This window comes from Dendropsophus ebraccatus, chromosome 6 (assembly GCF_027789765.1).
Source record: "Dendropsophus ebraccatus isolate aDenEbr1 chromosome 6, aDenEbr1.pat, whole genome shotgun sequence".
Classification (NCBI taxonomy): Eukaryota; Metazoa; Chordata; class Amphibia; order Anura; family Hylidae; genus Dendropsophus; species Dendropsophus ebraccatus.
In genome coordinates this window covers 62,292,473-62,316,794 of record NC_091459.1, presented here as the reverse complement: position 1 = coordinate 62,316,794, position 24,322 = coordinate 62,292,473, and the positions used below count along the sequence as shown (strand labels likewise).

General features: G+C 42.2%; 1 protein-coding gene across 1 annotated transcript in view; it reads left to right on the top strand.

Annotated features, from left to right (window-relative positions):
* The window catches only part of LOC138795669 (probable cation-transporting ATPase 13A4), a 204,539-nt gene that overhangs the window by 50,474 nt on the left and 129,743 nt on the right, over positions 1–24,322 (top strand). Inside the window, exons 12-14 of the mRNA XM_069975054.1 lie at positions 12,377–12,565; positions 13,073–13,134; positions 22,961–23,111. Of these exons, the coding sequence (XP_069831155.1) occupies positions 12,377–12,565; positions 13,073–13,134; positions 22,961–23,111 (402 nt within the window). The remainder of the gene's footprint in view (positions 1–12,376; positions 12,566–13,072; positions 13,135–22,960; positions 23,112–24,322) is intronic.

Below are 24,322 nucleotides of genomic sequence, written 5' to 3'. Positions count from 1 at the left end.
TAGAAATATGTAGAAAATACAATTTTTTTTTTCATTTTCATGACACAAATGTGCCCACCAGCAGGGGGCCATATCTCCGGTGCCCCCCTTGTTAGATTCCTTATGGGATGTACTTTCCATAATGAGGTCACTTGTGAGGGGTTTCCACTGTCCTGGCAGCACAGAGGCTTTGTAATTGTATCATGGTAAGCCTCTAATTGGAATGGGGGCCATGCCTATTTAGTTGGGGGAAAAGGGACAATTTTTCATTTATTTGGGGGTATTTTGACAATTATTAGTTTATAAGGTTCAAATTCATCCTGTGTTGATCCAGAGGAAAGCAAAAAACCCTTGTGAGGCAGACGACAGTAGCCTCATCACTGGGAAAAAATTCCTTCCCAACTCCAAAATGGCAATCAGAATAATCCCTGGATAATTGACCCCTGAAATATGAATAAGGGAAAGAATTTAGAAAATTTAGAACTCCAATGACATGTGTTGCGCTTTGAAGCAATCCTTTATGCAGAGGCCGGGGTGATCAGGACAGGTGTCACACTGGAAAATGGTGTCCTTCCTGATCCCCCTGTTACGGCACACTCTGCACTTCTTCTGGGATCTCCTGTTTTCCAGTGTACAAGAGGTCACCTGGAAAATGTTGCCCCGGTACGACACGGGGTCCTTCATATCCAGAAGCGCTGGGTCCGCTCCATGGCTGCTAAAAATTAGGGCTCCAATTACTGCTTCTGATATTTTTGGATCGTGCGTCAAGCTACAGTAGCTCAGGCAGAGAGGGACCGAAAGAGGGGGATGCTGGTATAAAAGTTATCCCTGTACAGGTGGTAACCTTTATCCAGCAGTGTGAAGATCAGCTCCCGAACAATCTTCCCGAGGTTGGGGGGGGGCATCTGGGGCTGGATTCGGGTGCCCCTTCCTGCACACTGCATAATTGCGACGTATAACCCGTCATGCATTCCGCAGATGGCACCTGCTGGCGGACTGATTTCATTCTTCATTCTATGAACGGGTGGATTCCGCCCTCCATCCAAAGAATGAACATGTTGCTGATCAGAGGCGCACTTAGCACTCAGCGGTGGTAGGGTATTGCCGAAGATAGACGATGAGGGAGCCCGAGGAGCTGAAGATAGCCGAAGTTAGACGACGGAAGAAGAGGACGCCACGTGACCCCCGAATCTTGACTCGGGACGCCCGGATCAGGTGAGTATGGTTCTGCACTCCTCAGCAGACGGTACTGGTTGGCCCATCACGGCGATCGTGGGGGTGGCACCGGCGCCATCTTTTTAGAGGACACTAATGGCGACTGGTCCTGTCTCGGACAGCACCAATCGCCATTGCTTTCTGGGTCATCTGTTTTCAGCTGCTATTGGCTGATATGAATTGATCAGCCAATAGTAGGGATCGTCGGCACGGAGGGTGTTAACCACCCCCCTTGCTGACGAGCAGAGATGACCTGCTATACATTATAGCAGGCCATCTTCCCTGATCGCTGTGTGTACACCGCGGGAGTACATTTAAGCCCTGTTGCCTTAAAGCCCAGGCAGCAGCGGCGTAGATGTATGCCCGCTGTCCTTAAGGGGTTATAGAAAAAAATCCAATCCAAGGCCTGTTGTTTTTCCTATAATCTATTTAAATATTTATTTGAAGAAGTTCTCTTTTTTCTAAAAAAAAAAAAAAAAGTTTCACATCTAAGAAAATGGGTCAGAAAATGATCTATAAGAGCTAATGCACTCATTTATAGAATTCTGTCCATACACGAATGTGTTCTGCAAACTGGACCTTTAGAGCTCCCAACACCACAATTAATTATGATGTCGGGAGCTCCAATACAGTTTGAAGGTTCGCGCTAGTGAATGCGAACTTTCAAACAGTATTGGAGCTCCTGACATCATAATTAATCATGGTGCTGGGAGCTCTAAAGGTCCAGTTCGCAGAACACTGTCTGTGTACAGACAGGAATTCTACAGACGTGTACATTAGCCCAGAGGGTAAATTCTGTGTTTTTATTTACAATATTGTTTAAGAATTGTTGCAATTTATTTACATTTTCCACATCACTATAAATAATTTTCTTTTGTAACCATGCCATTAAGAAATAGTCTAATATTAGCCTTAGTCACTTTCATTTCTAGACAGATTACTTTTTAGCATTCCCCTATTTATCATCACAGATAAAAGTATAGTGAAATGTAAAAAGTATCTATAGATAACACAAAAATCACCATTTATAAAAGCTGATGGTTATAGGTCCCAAATCCCCTGACCACCTTCCACTGACCTCTGCACGGGTCAAGGAGAATGCCTAGCATACCTCCCATAGAAGTCAATGAGTCAGCAATAGACAAGTTTCTATGGCCCATATTGTTGCTATAAAGCATCTTTCTGAATGATGTTAAAAGCAGCACATGTAAGATGGTTGACTCAATAATCATGTAAAAAAAAAAATCTATACTCAAAAAATGGAAAACAGAAAAAAAGAAGTAATATGGCTTAGTATTTAGTCTGATTCTGAAAAAAAAAATACATTTCCCCTGATAAATATGAAGTTAAAGGGGTTATCCAGAGAAAATCTTTTTCTTTTAAATCAACTGGTTTCAGAAAGTTATACAGATTTGTAATTTACTTCTATTTAAAAATCTCAAGTCTTCCCATACTTATCAGCTGTTGTATGTCCTGTAAGAAATGCTGTTTTCTTTTCAGTCCGACACAGTGCTGATATTTCTGTCCGAGACAGAAACTGTCTAGAGCAGCAACAAATCCTCATAGAAAACCTTTCCTGCTGTGTCTTAGACAGAGGTGTCAGCAGAGATCACTGTTACAAGCTGAAAAACAAAACATATTTTCTGCAGGACATACAGCAGCTGATTAGCTCTGGAAGACTTTTAAATAGATGTAAATTACAAAGCTAAATACATTTCTGAAATCAGTTTACTTGAAAGAAAAAGATTTTTGTTTGATAACTCCTTTAACATACTAGGAACCTTTCTTGTCTATTTTTCCACAGATCCTCCCGCATCTTTAAAGGCTCCATTACACCAAATGATTATCAGCCGTATTTAGTGGATTATTGGCCACTGAGGCCAAAAATGGCTTGGTATAATCAGGGCCGGTTTTAGACTAAATGTGGCCCTGGGCAAAGTTGAAGGTGGGGCCCCAAATGCTGAAATATTGTAGCAGCAATTTAAGGTCCCCATACATTTTACACTTTTGTTGCTGGTACCTGCTGCTCGTGGTGGGTTCGGCCATCAGTGTAAGGGCCCTATTCCACAGTAACGATAATCGGCCGGATCGGGCCCATTTGGCCCGATTCGGCCGATTATCATTCGGTGAAATAGAGAGAACGATCAGCCGATGATCGTGTCATCGGCTGATCGTTCATTTAGGGCCAGACCTAAAATCATTGTTCCCCGACCACGCATCGCTACGGTTGAATAGTGGTGCGTGGTGGGCGACCGACGATTTGAGAAGAAACAGCAGCAGCATCATCATACATTACCTGGCTGCAGGGCTTCTTTGCACTGTCTTCATCCCCAGGTCCCGCGCGCTCTATCTTCTGAATGGCCAGTCAGCTGACGGAGCGCTCAGCCAATCACAGGCCGGGACCGCCGCAGCTGACCGACCATTCAGAAGATAGAGCGCGGGGGACCCGGGGAGGAGACTGAGCGGAGGACAAGCCCTGCTGCCTGGAAAGGTAATGTATGATGCTGCAAGGACATCGGTAACGATGTCCTTGCAGCCCTCGCTCAACGATCATCGGGCCGTGGAATAGGCCCAGTAAACGAGTGGCGATCTATCAGATCGCCGCTCATTTACATCATTGATCGGGCCCTCCTGGGGCTGTGGAATAGGACCCTAAGGTGTATGGGGCTCTCTGGACAGTCTGACAGATGATATCAGTGGACATAGGAGGTTAGGCTTGATGGAAAATCAACATCCAACCTCTTTGTTCTCAGAGAGACAAGCCACCATCATATCTGTCTGGCTATAGCTTATCCCTCTTATAGAGGACACAGGGACACTCATCTGTGCCGAACATTCCTGTGTATGGGGAGGATGGGGCCGGATGGGAGAAGGATTGTTCAGCCAGCAGCCACTGAAAGTGTACGGCCAATTTAAGGGCCGTATTACACGGCCTGATATTCCGAAGTGAGCGCCAATCTGGTAGAATGGAGCTCGCTTACAGAGCCTACTACATGGCTCAATTATCGTGCAGCAAAGGCTATATATATCATTAGTGATGTCTGTGCAGCCCTTGCTGTATATAATAAAAAATAAAGATATATACTACCTGATCACGTTCCCCGGTGTCCTCAGGTCTTGTCTGTGATATATACTACCTGATCATCAGCCAATGATTTTTGAACTTGCCAAAAGACAATGATTAGTTGATGACTGTTGTCTGTTGACTGTTGTCTATACACAGAGAGATATCAGCCGGATTAGGACAATTTTCCCTCGGTGTATTAGGGCCCTTAGTCACAGTCAGTCAGTTCAGAAGGTTACATGCCGGGACTGCCGCTACAGGCCAGGACCGACGCACATGTCAGGACCCCCGCTACAGGCCAGGACTGCTGTTAGTGTTGCAAACACAAAAACTATTTATATGCATTGTTTAAAAAAAAAAAAAAAATAAATCACTATATCAGAACCAAAAATTACCTCCATACCGTTATTGATGAAAACATACTATGTATAGGCCAATATTACCGCCATAGAGAGACCACCGCATAATTACACTATATACAGACCAATATTAGCACCACACCATGACCGCCACATATTGACTCTATATATACACCATATACAGACCAATATTACTGCCATAGACTGACCACCATATAATGACTTTATATACACTATATACAGACCAATATTATGTGGCGGTCACTCTATGGCGGTAATATTGGTCTGTATAGAGTGTGTATGTAGGGTCATTATGTGGTGGTCACTCTATGGCGGTAATATTGGTCTGTATATAGAGTCATTATGTGGTGGTCACTCTATGGCGGTAATATTGGTCTGTATATATTGTGTGTAGGGTCATTATGTAGTGGTCAGTCTATGGCGGTAATATTGGTCTGTATATATTGTATATATAGAGTTATTATATGGTGGTCACTCTATGGTGGTAATGAATATATACACACTATACACTGACCAATATTACCGCCATAAACTGACCACCGCATAATGACACTATATACAGACCAATATTATTGCCAAAGAGTGACCATCGCATAATGATACTATCTATATCATAAAAATCAAAGTCTGTCTGTCTGTCTGTCCTTCTGTCTGTCTGTCTGTCTGTCCTCTATAGACTTCCAAACGCCTAAACCGTTTGACCCCAAATTTGGTACACAGATACATTGGGTGCCCGGGAAGGTTATTGCGAAGGTCCCGTCCCCGCCAGATGTACAGGAGGGGAGGGGGAGGGGAAAGAGAGGCGCCCCATAGAGATGAATGGGAAAATCTCCTCACTGCAAACACAGGTGATATAATTAGCTGCAGCAGACACGGCAGTTGGAGCCTTAGCAACCAATAGGATTACTGCTTTCATTTTCAAAGGGAGCAATGGTTGCTAGGGAAGCTGCCTCACAACATCCACAGTAATAACTGGTAGACCCCCTACTCCATCTATACAGTACATGTATATACAGGACCCCCTACTCCATCCATACAGTACATGTATATACAGGGCACAACAGGTATACCAAACTGTGACTGGGTAACACTGCTACACCAGACCTGACCAATACCGCCATACTTTGCTGGCTAACACTGTCATACCAGACCTGACCAATACCGCCATACTGTGACTGGATAACACTGCCAGACCTTACCAATACCGCCATACCGTGACTGGATAACACCTCCATACCAGACCTGACCAATACCGCCATACTGTGACTGGGTAACACCGCCACACCAGACCTGACCAATACCGCCATACTGTAACTGGATAACACTGCCACACCAGACCTGACCAATACCGCCACACTGTGACTGGATAACACTGCTATACCAGACCTGATACCAGCATACTGTGACTGGATAACACTGCCATACCAGACCTGAACAATACCACCATACTGTGACTGGATAACACTGCCACACCAGACCTGACCAATACCAGCATACTGTGACTGGATAACACTGTCATACCAGACCTGACCAATACCGCCATACTGTGACTGGATAACACTGTCATATAAGACCTCACCAATACCGCCATACTGTGAATGGATAACACCGCCACACCAGACCTGACCAATACCGCTATACTGTGCTGGATAACACTGTCATACCAGACCTGACCAATACCTCCATACTGTGACTGGATAACACTGCCATACCAGACCTGACCAATACCGCCATACTGTGCTGGATAACACTGTCATACCAGACCTGACCAATACCGCCATACTGTGACTGGATAACACTGCCATACCAGACCTGACCAATACCGGCAAACTGTGACTGGGTAACACCGCCACACCAGTCCTGACCAATACCACTATACTGTGACTGGATAACACCATCATATCAGACCTGACCAATACTGCCATACTGTGACTGGATAACACCGCTATACCAGACCTGACAAATACAACCATACCGTGACTGGATAACACCGTCACACCAGACCTGACCAATACCGCCATACTGTGACTGGATAACACCCCCATACCAGACATGACCAATACCGACACACTGTGACTGAATAACACTGCCATACGGGTAAATACAACCCTGCAGGTATACAGGACACTTCAGGTGTACAGGACCCCAAAACTATACACTACAAGTGCACGGGACCTCCACAAAACTATATACTACAGGTATACAGGACCCCAAACTTTACACTACAGGTATACAGGACCCCAAAACTATATACTACAGGTATACAGGACCTCCACCAACTATATACTTCAGGTATACAGGAACTCCACCAACTATATACTACAGGTATATAGGACCCCAAACTATACACTACAGGTATACAGGACCTCAAAACCATACACTACAGGTATACAGGACCTACACCAACTCTATAATACAGGTATACAGCACCTTCACCAACTCTATACTATAGTTATACAGGACCCTCAAACTATTTACTACAGGTATACAGGACCCCCGAACTATATACTATAGGTATACAAGACCTCCACCAATTATACACTACAGGTATCCAGGACCCTCAAACTATAAACTACAGGTATACAAGACCTCCACCAACTATACATTACAGGTATACAGCACCAACTATATACTACAGGTATACAGGACCCCCGAACTATACAGTACAGGTATACAGGACCTTCACCAACTGTACACTGCAGGTATACAGGACCTTCCTCAACTATACACTATAGGTATACAGCCCCCCCAACTATGCACTACAGATATGCGAGACCCCTAAAAACTATACATTGTGGGTATACAGAACCCCTCCAACTATGCACTACAGGTATACACTAATTCCACTGATTAACTCAGATGAAACAATACCTTTAGCTTGGCCTCCTGGGCACCTTAGAACAAATCTAATTAACACACTGACACTTTATACCCGGGCAGCGCCGGGTACATTTTCTAGTATACACTATATACAGACCAATATTACTGCCATAGAGTGACCGCCACATAATGACTGTATACACTGTATACAGACCAATATTACCGCCATAGAGTGACCACCACATAATGACTATATACAGTATATACTACATACAGACCAATATTACCGCCATAGAGTGACCACCACATAATGACTATATACAGTATATACTACATACAGACCAATATTACCGCCATAGAGTGACCACCACATAATGACTATATACAGTATATACTACATACAGACCAATATTACCGCCATAGAGTGACCACCAAATAATGACTATACACAGTATATACTACATACAGACCAATATTACCGCCATAGAGTGACCACCACATAATGACTATATATACAGACTATATACAGAGCAATATTACCTCCATAGAGTGACCACTGCATAATGACTATATATACACTATATACAGACCAATATTATCTCCATAGAGTGACCACTGCATAATGACTATATATACACTATATACAGACCAATATTGCCTCCATAGAGTGACCACTGCATAATGACTATATATACACTATATACAGACCAATATTACCGCCATAGAGTGACCGCCACATAATGACTATATATACACTATATACAGACCAATATTACCTCCATAGAGTGACCACTGCATAATGACTATATATACACTATATACAGACCAATATTACCTCCATAAAGTGGCCACCACATAATGACTATATATACACTATATACAGACCAATATTACCTCCATAGAGTGGCCACCACATAATGACTATATATACACTATATACAGACCAATATTACCTCCATAGAGTGGCCACCACATAATGACAATATATACACTATACACAGACCAATATTACCTCCATAGAGTGACCACCACATAATGACTATATATACACTATATACAGACCAATATTACCGCTATAGAGTGACCACCACATAATGACTATATATACACTATATACAGACCAATATTGCCTCCATAGAGTGACCACCACATAATGACTATATACACACTATATACAGACCAATATTACCTCCATAGAGTGACCGCCACATAATGACTATATATACGCTATATACAGACCAATATTACTGCTATAGAGTGACCACCACATAATGACTATATATACACTATATACAGACCAATATTACCTCCATAGAGTGACCACCACATAATGACTATATATACACTATATAGAGACCAATATTACCTCCATAGAGTGACCACCACATAATGACTATATATACACTATATACAGACCAATATTACCTCCATAGAGTGACCGCCAGATAATGACTATATATACACTATATACAGACCAATATTACCTCCATAGAGTGACCATCACCTAAGGACTGAATACCACCTTATATTTTTCTCAATAAAATACATGGTATTACCTTAGTGACATCATCATACACTATAAATAGGAGCTGCAGCCAATCACCGGCCTCAGTTACACTATACATAGGAGGAGCCAATCACCGGCCTCAGTTACACTATACATAGGAGGAGCCAATCACCGACCTCAGTTACACTATACATAGGAGGAGCCAATCACCGGCCTCAGTTACACTATACATAGCGGGAGCAGCCAATCACCGACCTCAGTTACACTATACATAGGAGCTGCAGCCAATCACCGATCACCTGCAGCAATTACATAGGACGGATAAGGCCAGAGAATGGCTGCAGCTCCTATGTACAGTACATTTACTGCTACACTTCTGCTGTACAGGGGAGTCAGCAGGGGTGATACACACACACACACACACACACACACACACACACACACTATATACACACACACACATACACACATATACACATATGCGCGCACACACGCACACACACATCCATAAAACACATTAAACAGATCTAAACCATCCAGTCCATACACTATACACATGACATGTAACACACACTACATTTATGCATTATACACCTACATTCATACACACACACACACACACACACACACACACACACTACATGTACAGTATACTTACTACCTTCTAGCAGCTTGCTGGGTGTAGTGGTCCTTGTCACCAGGCAGGGATTCTCTCACTGCAGCCCTCTCCTCATCGTCCCGACTGCTGGTACATTACAGCAGTCTCACCAGCAGGACGGAGACAGGTCAAATGGTACAGGAGGCAGGTCACATGATGCAGTAAGAGGGGGAGGGGGAGCTACACTTCGGGAGCAGAGCGTCCTGCAGCCTCTATGTGACCCCTGATAGCAGCTATTAGCTGCAGCCAGGGATCACTGCCAGAGGCTGCAGGACGCTGTCTGTGGGGTCCAGCCCCTGACACATAATGTAACTGTGGCAGGGGGCCCCTGGGGGATGGGGACCCTGGGCAACTGCCCTCTTTGCCCCCCCTAACGCCGGCCCTGGGTATAATAGGTAGTGTCAAAAGGCACTGATCAGCTGACATGCACGATGTTGGCTGATTATTGTCTTTCAACATGCTGAAATAAAACAATCATGCCACCGACAGTATGCTAGCTGACGGTCCTTGTAATAGAAGTGGCAGCAGCAGACCGCCACTATCTATTATGCCCCCTCCCCATTTCAGCTCCTCCTCGTTCGATGCCAGTGCATACAATAGCATTGACAGTGTGCGGGGAATGAGGAGCAAGCGAGAACTGACCTGACAGGTTGACATTCGCTTGCTCCTTAATATCGGGCTGTGTAATAGGTCCCTAATTCTAACAATTAATCTAAGGGTTAAAAAAATGTTATAGCATGATTAATATTAAAGTGTCACTGTCATGATTTTTTTTTTTTTTTCAGAAATCAATAGTCCAGGTGATTTTAAGAAACTTTGTAATTGGGTTTATTAGCTGAAAAATGCATTTTTATCATGAAAAAGCAGTTTGAAGCTCTCCCCCCGTCTTCATTTTTCTCCTATTGAGAGAGCTAAATAAAAGACCAAAACATGACAACAAAGAGTTAATCTACAAATACCTCACCCTTTATCTCCTCTGACAGTCACCACTGACCTCACTGAGCTATGATTACAGCTGTCACCCAGCTCCATGTCTGTAATCCTCTGTTCTCTGCTTTCTGATGTCGGCCAACTCCCTCCTTTCTCCTCCCCCTCCCTTCTCCCTAGAACAGACAGGGTTGTGTCTTATGCAACAAGTCACAATTTCCTGATTTTTTGCAGTGAATGGAAAAGAGGATGGAGGGGGGGGGGCTGGGAAAAGGCTTTTTAAATGCAAACAATCACATATTTGGCTAATAAACCCAATTACAAAGTTTCTTAAAATCGCCTGGACTATTGATTTCTGCAAAACAAAAATAAAAAATACGACATTGACTCTTTAAATTGATCCCCGTGATCTCTATTAATATTTTATATAAAATTCTGAATGTAAGCCTAAAATGCATTGTGGCCTCCTTTTTCAGAAAAGGAGTAAAAAATCAATGATAGTATATTTTTTAGATTTTGCTTAAGTCACCACATAGTTGCTGAATGTACTGAAAGAGATCTACAGCGATTGTTACGTTTAAAGAGGATGTACCACCAGGTACCGGGGAAAGCGAAGTTCTATACATCGGAACTGGCCGGTGCTCAAGCACTGGAGGCTGGCCCGCCCGCCCCCAGTGGGAGGGAATTCCCTCCCCTGTATGATGCGGCTCCATTCATTCAAAGGAAGCCACGTCATACAGGGGGAGGAATTCCCTACCACTGGGGGCGGACGGGCCGGCCTCCAATGCTTGATCATTGGCTGGTTCTGGTGCATAGAGCGGAGCCAGGCCCGGGAACCGGGCCTTGGTCCGAAAAACGGACCGCGGCACCGGCTTTCCTGTGCCGGTGCCGTTCGATCAGTGGGTTCGGGTTAAAGAGGATGTAACTGGTGGTACATCCTCTTTAAGGTGCTCAGTGACAGATCAAGCATCTGTCACTGACTGATCGGGACCCCTGCAGCCATGCTGCGAGGGTCACAATTGCATGTGCCGACAGACGGGGGATAAGCTCGTTACCTCCGTCCTGTTGGATCCGTGATCTATGTGTAGAGTCTGCTCTAAGGCAGGCTCTATACATAGATCGCCGATAACACTGATCTATGCTATGGCATAGCAGAGATCAGTATATGCAATCTAATGATTGCATATTTCACAGTAAATAAAAGTGTTAAAAAAAAGTAATAAAAAAGTCTTTTAAAGTATTAAAAAAACCCTTATAAACCCCCTCCCAATAAAAGTTTAAAAGACCCCCTTGCCCATTATAAAAATATAAATAAATAAAAAATAAATAAACACTTTACATTTTGTAGCGTGCAGAATTGTCCGATCTATTAAAATATAACATTATTGTTCCCGCGCGGTGAAAGGCGTAAAAGGAAAAAAAAAAAAAAAAAAAAAAAAACACACCAGGATTGCTGATTTAATTAAATTATATCACAAAAAAATTTATAAAGAGCAATCAAAATTTTTCTGTTACACCAATATGATATTAATAAAAACTAGAGATCATGGCGCAAAATTTTACACCCCAATTAGACCTGTAAGTGGAAAAATAAAAGCGCTATGGCTCTTAGAAGGCGAGGTGGAACTTTGCATTAATTTGACCCGGACTTTTGTGCATTAGGGCTCTGTCTTGAAGGGGTTAAATTTCTGAGTTGGGTTTAGTTTGTATAGGCATCTTTATCTATGTTAAAGAAATTCAGCACAATTTCCATTAAGAAGTTTACGTCTTGTTTCTGCACTTAAAATATGCGTTTTGCTAAATTCTTGTACTTTGTTGAACTGTAGGAGTCTCCGACTGAAGTGCTGATAAAAGCCTTGATCATTATAACTACGGCTGTTCCTCCAGCATTGTCAGCTGCCTTATCTACTGGTATTATGTATGCACAGCGCAGGCTCAAAAAGACAGGAATTTTCTGCATCAGCCCTCAAAGAATAAACGTTTGTGGCAGGTTAAACATTATCTGCTTTGATAAGGTAAGGAAATTCCCATTTCTAACATATGACATACTTTCTTCTAATTCCAATAGGCCATTAAAAATATGTACACTGCTTTATGTAAAACTTTGTACAAAATGATCAAGAAGCTGCGTTCACACTACGTATATTTCAGTCAGTATATTTCAGTCAGTATTGCAACCAAAACCAGAAGTGGATTAAAAACACAGAAAGGATCTGTTCACACAATGTTGAAATTGAGTGGATGGCTGCCATTTAATGGCAAATATTTGCTGTTATTTTAGAACAATGGCTGTTATATTGAAATAATGGCAGTTATTTACTGTTATATGGCGGCCATCCACTAAATTCAACATTGTATAAACAGATCCTTTCTGTGTTTTTAATCCACTCCTGGTTTTGGTTGCAATACTGACTGAAATATACTGACTGAAATATACATATACTGACTGAAATATATGAGTGTGAACGCAGTATTATGTATTTTATGTATTTTATGTATATTAAAGTGCTTATTTATCATAGACTGGAACCTTGACTGAAGATGGGTTGGATATATGGGGAATTCTGCCTTCCCATGGAAACTGGTATGTGTTATCAGCACAGTACAATTTTTACATTTCTGTCACCATGCTCAGTATTCTAAAATTTTAGGCCCAGAATACAGAGACTTATAAGGCCATTAAATACGGTGATTTTGGTGGTTTCCTTACAGGAGCTACCCCTTGGCTTGGTCCTTTTCGGAGGAATATCTGGCTAGTTCTGTGTTTCGAGGCTCTTCAATGAGGCTCAACAGGCTCTTCTGTTGCATATTTAGAATACAGAGAGGGAGATTTAGGAAACATGGTAGAAAGTGGAACTAGCTCAGTTGCCCCTAGCAACTAATCAGATTCCACCTTTCATTTTCCAAAGAATCTGTGAGGACTGAAAGGTGGAATCTGATTGGTTGCTAGGGGCAACTGAGTTAATTCTACTTTAAACCAGTTTGATAAATATCCCTTGTAGTGTTTTCTGTGTAATCTAGTTTATAGCACTGGCGTTTCCCAAATGCATGTATTATGTAATATTTCTTGCACTTGTTTACTCAAACTGCATTAAGGCTAGGTTCACACTATGTAACTGTGCGGCTGTATTTTTTATGCGGCTGTAAATGTGCGGATGAAACTCCGGCCGTGGGAAAAAATAGACATGCGGCTCAAAACATACGGTCATTTACTTGGAAATCTGGTTCAACTAAAAATAACAAATAAAATCTTAAGAAAGTGATGCAAACACCTCTGGATGCATCTGGGAAAGCAGGGAACACAGTTTACATGAATTGCTATTACCGGGGTTTGCGATCCTCTGCAGTAATGCCGATGTCTCTCATGGTTAATCTATTAAAATAATAAAACACATTTTCGTTGTAATAAAGTGCCTTTCGTTGTTCACTAATTAAATTTAAACTAATCCATCATTTTGCAATTAAATATACTGTTAAAATAAATAGATATATAAATAAATGTATATATATATATTTATTTTTTGACAGTATATTTAATTGCACAATGATGGATTCGTTAGAATTAAATTATTGACCAACGAAACTGAATTTATTTAATCGAAAATGTGTTTTCTTAATTAAATATTAATTAGTACAGGAAGCTCCATAAGCCGTTAATTCATATTGCCAGCAATAGAGCATTCTGTACTAATCATCACTTTACTTTAATGAAAACATTAAATGTTTCTTCTAATTATGTTATCACAATAGCATTATTAGAAGAAACATTTAGAATTATATGTGCGCTCAGCTGATTGGCTGATCGGCTGAGCGCACATATAATGAGCCGGTCCGCAGCACAGTCACTTCATTGTGCTGCGGACCAGCGAAGAGGACACATCGGGGTGAGTATAGAGCTCTCCCCACCCCCTCCCCAGCACTGCACCCCTCCCAGCAAGGAAGGGGGGGGTCAGTTAACCCCTTCCTTGCTGGGATGGGTGCAGTCTGACATCAGTCTGGCCCCCAAGGGGTTAAGGGGGATGCAATACATCCTCCCTTAACCCCTTGGGGGCCAGACTGTAAGCAGAGATCTGTAAAGATGCTGCATACTGTAAGGTGCACAACACCGCTCACAATGATGGGTGTTGTGCTCCTGTTTGTGTGTTTTTTGTGTGTTTTTCCCTTTTTGTTTTTCAGATATCGGTATCCTGTGGATTACGTCGGATTCCGTGGACTACGTCGATGACCAGCGCTTTTTTAATGTTTTTTTTTTTTTTTTATAAAATGGTCAATGAGGGGTGTGGGGGTGTATTTATTTGAATACAATTTTTTTTTAACTTGTGTCTTGTCTTTATTTCTTTACTTTATAGACTTAGTAGTGGAAGCCGTCTAATAGACGGAATCCATTACTAAGTTGGGGCCTAGTGTTAGCCGGTATAAAATGGCTAACACTAACCCCCTATTATTACCCCAGTACCCAATGCCACCAGGGGTACTGGGAAGAGCCGGGTGCCAGTGGTCCCGGAGCGTCAAAATTGGCGCTCCTGGACCGGGCGGCAGCAGGCTGGTAAGATTTAGGCTGGGGAGGGCCTAAACCAATCTTACCAGGCTGCTGTCGTTTGGTTTTAAACCCGGCTAGTTATAAAAATAGGGGGGACCCTATGCGGTTTTTTTTAATTATTTATTTAAAAAAAACCCGCATAGGGTCCCCCCTATTTTTATAACCAGCCGGGTTAAAAATCAAACGACAGCAGCCTGGTAAGACCAGGGTGGGAAGAGCCATTGGTTTAGGCCCTCCCCAGCCTAAATCTTACCAGCCTGCTGCCGCCCGGTCCAGGAGCGCCAATTTTGACGCTCCGGGACCACTGGCATCCGGCTCTTCCCAGTACCCCTGGTGGCATTGGGTACTGGGGTAATAATAGGGGGTTAGTGTTAGCCATTTTATACCGGCTAACACTAGGCCCCAACTTAGTAATGGATTCCGTCTATTAGACGGCTTCCACTACTAAGTCTATAAAGTAAAGAAATAAAGACAAGACACAAGTTAAAACATTTTTTTATTCAAATAAAAACACCCCAACACCCCCCATTGACCATTTTATAAAAAAAAAAACATTAAAAAAACGCTGGTCATCGACGTAGTCCACGGAATCCGACGTAATCCACAGGATACCGATATCTGAAAAACAAAAAGGGAGAAACACACAAAAAACACACAAACAGGAGCACAACACCCATCATTGTGAGCGGTGTTGTGCACCTTACAGTATGCAGCATCTTTACAGATCGCTGCTTACAGTCTGGCCCCCAAGGGGTTAAGGGAGGATGTATTGCATCCCCCTTAACCCCTTGGGGGCCAGACTGATGTCAGACTGCACCCATCCCAGCAAGGAAGGGGTTAACTGACCCCCACTTCCTTGCTGGGAGGGGTGCAGTGCTGGGGAGGGGGTGGGGAGAGCTCTATACTCACCCCGATGTGTCCTCTTCGCTGGTCCGCAGCACAATGAAGTGACTGTGCTGCGGACCGGCTCATTATATGTGTGCTCAGCCGATCAGCCAATCAGCTGAGCGCACATATAATTCTAAATGTTTCTTCTAATAATGCTATTGTGATAACATAATTAGAAGAAACATTTGATGTTTTCATTAAAGTAAAGTGATGATTAGTACAGAATGCTCTATTGCCGGCATATGAATTAACGGCTTATGGAGCTTCCTGTACTAATTAATATTTAATTAATAAAACAAATTTTCGATTAAATAAATTCAGTTTCGTTGGTCAATAATTTAATTCTAACGAATCCATCATTGTGCAATTAAATATACTGTCAAAAAATAAATATATATATAAATATACATTTATTTATATATCTATTTATTTTAACAGTATATTTAATTGCTAAATGATGGATTCGTTAGAATTAAATTATTGACCAACGAAACTGAATTTATTACAAAGAAAATGTGTTTTATTAATTTAATATATTAACTATTAGAGGCATCGGCATTCGGCATCATTGCCGGCTATTTTTGAAGTACTCCGTACGGACCGCCTGTCAATCCTCGGCCGCATGTCCAGCCGCAAACAATGGTTTTGTTCATTTTTTACGGGTCCGTTTACGATCGGGCCGTAGATTCATACATAGTGTGCACTGTGCAGCCGTATATCCTATACTTTCCAGCGTACGCATGAACCACCAAAGATACCGCCGCACAATTACAGCCGCAAATACAGCCGCACAGTTACATAGTCTGAACCTGGCCTAAATCTGTATATTGCCAGATCCATTTTGTAACATAACTTAAGTAACATCCCATAAAATATGTTAAAACGAGAGTCTCTTGTCTGAAATATTGCAGCCATTCTCATTGAACCCATTCATATTGTTTAACAGAGGTGTTACACTGTCCACCTTCCAGCTGTTGCAAAACTACAATCAGTAGCAGATTATAATTGGTCCATTTCGGGCAGTAGCCTGGGGCCCTGAGCTCCTGGGGGGCCCATGGCCACCCAAAAAACTGTTACTTTTACTGGTGAAATGTCTCCTGGCTACAGTTCTGCCATGATTTGTAAAAAAATGTGGCTTTTCTACAGCAATTTTGCAGAATTTAAGGGCAACATGACATTGTCTATCCTATTCTATGAACACCACTCTAGTGTTGCCAAAGTAACAGTGGTTTGGGGGGGCCCAGGTTTGGTGAACAGCCCGGGGCCTATGGTAAAGTTAATCCGCCCCTGACTACAATTTACATTATACCTGGACATCCAAGGCTTTGGCTATCCAGACAAGATGGTAATTGTAGTTGTAAAATAGCTAGAAGGCCACCAGTTTGATACCCATGATGTATAATAACTTATTAATAAATAAATAAATTATTTTTTAATGTTATATATTGTGATTTGATTAAAGCATTAGAAAATTAAAGCAACTCTTAGACATCATACTTTTTTTATTTTAAATTCTTTTATGTAACACATTACTTATTAATCTCAAAAAACATGTAAATTTGTAAGTCAGTGACCTTACAACAATGTCATGTAAAGGAGTTATAATGTATTTATTTGTTTTAACAAAGACTAAAGATGAGAGAGTAGCACTTATAAGACTATTCGAAATACTCATTTTCGATCGAGCATGCAACCGTAAACGCACAAAAAATTTGTTTCTCCTTCCACCTTGCTCGGCACCTTTTTCTAGCCAATAACTAAGTAGGGGGGTGACAGGCCCTAGAGCACACTGGCATCGCGAGGACAGCATCTACAATCATTGGCTTGCTTACTCATGTGACCTCCCAACTATAAGAACTCGGCTTTTCCTGCTCATCATCAGATGCCATCTTGAAGGTAGTGAGGGAGAAGTCTTGTAGTAGGGACAGTGGGGATTTAGGTAATTTTAGGCAGGAAAGACCACAAAAGCCCTTTGTAGGGCTACTACAAGACCAAATTCCATTCGGATGTACAAGGAATTGGCCGGCTAACAGCGCATGAGCTGCTTAGTCTCACAGACAGGCAGCTGCTGTTAATTCTGAATAGGCTTTACTGGATCTATTTGCTCCATTTGCTCCTACATTCTAATTGTTGCAGGAAAATTTCAGGGACAGATATTGGAGTAGGGACAGTGAGGAATTAGCTGATTGTAGGCAGGCAAGACCCCAAAAGCCCTTCTTAGGGCTAATACAATACACAACACAGCATAGACATCCTCATATACTGTACAGTGAAAAGGCCATCAGGTGCTTATTCTGACAGACAGGCAGCTGCTGTTTATTCTCATTAGGCTTCACTGAATTTATTTGCACCTACATTCTAATTGCTGCAGGACAATTTCAGGGATCGATCTTGGAGTAGGGACAGAAAGGATTTCAGAGATTTAAGGCAGGCAAGACCCCAAAAGCCCTTCTTACCAGGACATCAGCTCAGGGCCGTAGGAGGGGGGGGGGGGGGAGGCAGCTGCCCGGGGCGTAAGGCCAGAGGGGGGGGGGGGGCGCCAGCAGATGACATGATGGGTAAGTAATTAATTTACTTACCCATCCATCCTGCCCCCCGCTTGCCCGCCCTGCACTGTAACTATGAAGCGCTCATAGTTACATACAGCAGCACTGACAGAGAGGTGTAAAGGACCTTTGGTAAAGGACCTTTGATGACGTCATGCCCATGTAACCAGTGTGGGAGGAGCTATCCTTATCTGCGGGACCCTTTATGCAGGGTCAGGGGTGTGTGGGTGCACTGTTAAGTGATGTTCTGCAAGGTCAGAGGTGTGTGGGTGCACTGTTATAAGATGTTCTGAAGAGTCAGGCGTGTGTAGGTGCGATGTTATGCGATGTTCTGAAGGGTAAGGTGTGTGTGTGGGTGCTATGTGATGATCTGCAGGGTCAGGGGTGTGTGGGTACACTGTTATGCAATGTTCTGCAGGGTCAGGGGTGTCTGGGTGCACTGTTATGAGATGTTCTGCAAGGTCAGTGTGTGGGTGCACTGTTATGGGATGTTGTGCAGGGTCAGGCGTGCGTGGGTGCACTGTTATGCAATGTTCTGCAGGGTCAGGAGTGTCTGGGTGCACTGTTATGAGATGTTATGCAGGGTCAGTGTGTGTGGGTGCACTGTTATGCGATGTTCTGCAGGGTCAGGGGTGTGTGGGTGCACTGTTATACGATGTTCTGCAGGGTCAGATGTGTGTGGGTGCACTGTTATGTGATGTTCTGCGGGGTCAGGGGTGTGTGGGTGCACTGTTATGTGATTGTGAGAGCGGCCTCTCGTGACTGCAGGCAAAATGCTGCCTGCGGCCACAAGACTGCGGGGAGGAGTAGACGAGCGCCCCAGGTGAGTATAATTTTTCTTTTTCTTTTTTTTTAGTTTGGCTGTTTTGGAGGATAACTGCGATATAGGAAGGGTTAGGGAGCACACATGGGGTCTAAATACTACTGGGGGCAGCACACAGAGGGTCTATGTATAACTGAGGGAGCATACAAGGGGTCTATTTATAACTTGAGGAGCACACAGGGGGTCTATATATAACATGAGGAGCACACAGGGGGTCTATATATAACTGGAGGAGCACACAGGGGGTCTATATATAACTGGGGGAGTGCACAGGGGGGTCTATATATAACTGGGGGAGCACACAGGGTTCTATATATAACTGAAGGGTCACATAGGGGGTCTATATATAACTGGGGGAGTGCACGGGGGGGCTATATATAACTGGGGGAGCACACAGGGTTCTATATATAACTGAAGGGTCACATAGGGGGTCTATATACTACTGGAGGCAGCACACAGGGGTGCTATATATAACTGGAGGCAGCACACAGGGGTGCTATATATAACTGGAGGCAGCACACAGGGGGGCTATATATAACTGGGGGCAGCACACAGGGGGTTTATATATAACTGGGGGCAGCACAAAGGTGGTCTATATATACCTGGGGAGCACACAGGGGGCTATATATAACTGGGGGCAGCACACAGGGAGGCTATATATAACTGGGGGAGCACACAGGGGGGTTATATATAACTGGGGGCAGCACACAGGGGGTCTATATATAACTTGGGGCAGCACACAGGGGGTCTATATATAACTTGGGGCAGCACACAGGTGGTCTATACATAGCCGGGGGCAGCACACAGTGGGTATATATATAACTGGGGCAGCACACAGGGGGTCTATGTATAACTGGGACAGCACACAGGGGGTCTATATATAACTGGGGCAGCACACAGGGGGTCTATGTATAACTGGGGGCAGCACACAGGGGGTCTATATATAACTGGGGCAGTACACAGGGATCTATATACTACTGGGGGCAGCACGCAGGGGTCTATATATAACTGGGGGCAGCACACAGGGGGTCTATATATAACTGGGGGCAGCACACAGGAGGTCTATATACTACTGGGGGAGCACACATGGGGTCTATATATAACTGGGGCAGCACACAGGGATCTATATACTACTGGGGGCTGCTGGTTGGCCAGATCAGATGACCCTGCCATATAAAACTTGATGTCGGCAGTGCTCGCTTCAGACGCATGCTGTGAGAGATCAAGGACAGATCTGCTTTTGGTATTGCCGCGTGCGTAATCACCCCATCTAATAATTATTCACATTCCTGATCTCGCACGGTAAATGGCGTAAGCGCAAAAAAATCCCAAAGTGCAAAATTGTGCATTTTTGGTCGCATCAAATCCTGAAAAATTGTAATAAAAAGCGATCAAAAAGTCGCATATGCACAATCAAGGTACCAATAGAAAGAACACATCATGGCGCAAAAAATGACTCCTCACACAGCCCCATAGACCAAAGGATAAAAGCGTTATAAGCCTGGGAATGGAGCCATTTTAAGGAACGTATATTTGTTAACAATGGTTTGAATTTTTTCAGGCCATCAGATACAATGAAAGTTATACATGTTACATATCGTTGTAATCGTAACGACTTGAGGAACATATATAACAAGTTAGTTTTACCTCAGGGCAAACAACGTAAAAACAAAAAAAAAACAAATAAAAGAAATGCATTTTTTTTTGTTCAATTTCACCACACATTGAATTTTTTTCTGGTTTCGCAGTGTACTTTATGAAAAATTTCAGCCTGTCATTGCCAATGACAGTTAGCGGTGGGTGGTGCTTTATTCCCCCTTGCGTATGTCATCTGTGGTTGTCATAGGCAATGTGATTTAACCCTTTAAAGACGGGGCCAATTTTCGTTTTTGTGTTTTCATTTTTTCCTCCTTGTGTTTAAAAGGCCATAGCACTTGCATTTTTTCACCTAGAAACTGACATGAGCCCTTATTTTTTGCATCACTAATTGTACTTTGCAATGACAGGCTGAATTTTTTCATAAAGTACACTGCGAAACCAGAAAAAAATTCTAAGTGTGGTGAAATTGAAAAAAAAAATGCATTTCTTTTATTTGGGGGGTATTTATTTGTACGCCATTCACCCTGGGATAAAATTGACTTGTTTTACATGTTCCTCAAGTGGTTACAATTAAAACAATATATAACATGTATAACTTTTCAACCATTCAAACCATTGTTAACAAACATACGTTCCTTAAAATCGCTCCATTCTCAGGCTTATAACACTTTTATCCTTTGGTCTATGGGGCTGAGTGAGGTGTATTTTTTTGCGCCATGATGTTTACTTTCTATTGGTACCTTGTTAGCGCAAATACGACTTTTTGATTGCTTTTTATTAAATTTTTTCTGGATTTGATGCAACCAAAAATGCGCAATTTTGCACTTTGGGATTTTTTTGCGCCTACGCCGTTTACCGTGTGAGATCAGTAATGTGATGAATTAATAGTTCGGGCGATTACGCACGCGGCGATAGCAAACATGTTAATTTATTTATTTACTTTTATTTAAAACATGGGAAAAGGGGTGTGATTCAAACTTTTATTAGGGGAGGGGGCATTTTACTAATAACAATACTTTTTTTTTTTTTTTTTACACATATACTAGAAGCCCCCCTGGGGGACTTCTAGTATATACTTGCTGATCTATCATTGAGATCTTTGCTGTATAATTATACAGCAAAGATCAATCAGATCGGCATTAGTTTGCTTTCGGCTGCTGCAGCCAAAAACGAACGAGTGCCGAGCAGGGGTCAGCGCCATCTTGGTGCGAACCCCGGCCTGCACCAGACAGGAAGATCACCGCCACTAGACACCAGGGAACGGCTGCATACGGGAATCGGATGCAGCTGTCAACTTTGACAGCTGCCTCCAATTACCCGATTAGCGGGCACGGCGATCGGACCGTGCCCGCTAATAGCCGCGGTCCCAGGCTACATGCGGCCCCGCTCTGAACACCTCTTGGGGACATATGATGTACGGGTATGTCGTATGTCCCTAATAGGTTAAAGGAGTGCAGGAAAAAGTTTCTTTTGCTTAAAATTTGGCTTTCTGTCTATGCTAATGTAGGGGAAAGAAGGTTTCTTTGTGTTTTTTTTTTCCCATCTTACATAGAGGTTATATTGTTTTTGGAGTGTATTGTTCAGGGGCTGTGATAGTGCTGTAATACTGCAACTTGGGCGTGTTAGACGCACCCGGGCATGCTTCCCCTGCTGTCCCAGTTGCATTCCAGAGGTGTCTGCATTATTTTCCGAGGTGGACTTGGAAACCTAAATCTGACCACTTGGAGGTCACCAAGAAACAAGCATTTTTCTCCCATTGACTTTAATCGGCTTCAATAATTGATCGAATAGTTAAACACCGCGATCTATATGAATCAAATTTGGATCTTTTAAATATTTTACTACTTGCTCAACTCTAAAAAAGACCTAATAAAGGTGTCTATAGCCTTTAACATAGTGTGAACAGATTCTGCTACTAAATATACAGTATAAGCAGACTGAAATGATTGTTCCATAGACATCATATACATTGTGCAAATAAGTAGTAAAATCACACATTTTATTCAACTGTTAGTTTCCAGCAGGTGCACAACTTCACATCTGATAGTACTTTGCCTTGGGGACCATTGCTTGGAGCTTTGACAAGTTGTCACTCATTAGTTGCTGTTGATGGAACAATCCAAGGAGATCCATTAGATTTGAAAATGTTTGAAGCTACAAATTGGGTATGATTAAGAATGATTATTATAAATCTATTAAATATAATGTTGACTATTATATTCTGTCTGTATATCCATTACTGTCAGGAAAGATACACTAGTGAGAGACAGAGGGTGTAAAATAGTCAGCTTAGGAATTGTTGTCATCTACCCAATAAGGCTATTTTCCCACTTTTTAAACATATCAGGCAAACACAGCCATTTTATTAAATAAACGTTAGTCCGTTAGTTATGAGACGGCTGCCTTCCCTAATATGTCCCCACAATTTCTTTTTAGGCAAAATAATGGCCATGATCTTTATTAACGGCAATCATTATCAAAAAACTTCAGTTTTCTCCTGAAAAAGATGTGTGAACATAGTACTTTTTTCAGCTTTATCACATTGCTTAAATCACTTATTCTCCTTTCCTCTAAGCGTGACCATAGCCTAAAGCTGCAGAGCCTTGGGCTATGTTCACACATCATCAAAATGATGTTCGTTTTCATAAAACGGCCACCATTTAAGGACAAATAACAGCCGTTATTATATGAATAGAAGTCATTGTTATAAAATAATAGCCATTATTTATCATTAATTAAAGACCGTCAAATAAAAATGGCTGTCATTTTTGGGGTGTGAGAACATAGCCTAAATCTGACTAGTAGCTCTACTGAAAAACATCTTTTTTGGCCGATTAAGTCCAAATAACAGTCGTTATTTCTTAATGACGCCTGTGATGTGTCATAATATTTTTTATTTTTTTTAATGAAAAATTTTCTTTCTCTTTATTACGCCAAATGTATTCATTAAGAGCAACAGAAATGACTAAAGCTCAATGCTATCCATAGTGTCGGCAGTTCTCCACAACTATCTATCATTTCTTTTATGTTTATTAAGTTGTTTGTTATTATTGTTATTTGTTATTTTTATTTTATTTTTTTTTATTTAAAAAAATTCATATGACAAATCACAAATCATTTAACATTTATTCAACCCTCTTCCCCCCCCCCCTTCTTCCCCTGGGCAGAGCTGGAAAAAGAAAAAAAAAAAACAACAAACACTTTATTCGTAACTTCCATAGAGTTCACATGCTTTCTTCCACTCATTAATATTTGGGGCCTTCTCAGACATCCACCTTTTCACTATTTGCAGCCTGGCAATAAAAAGCCATTAACTCAAAAGGACTCTTCTTTTCCTGTTACAGGAATAATCAGTTTTGGTTCCAAAGGAATGCTA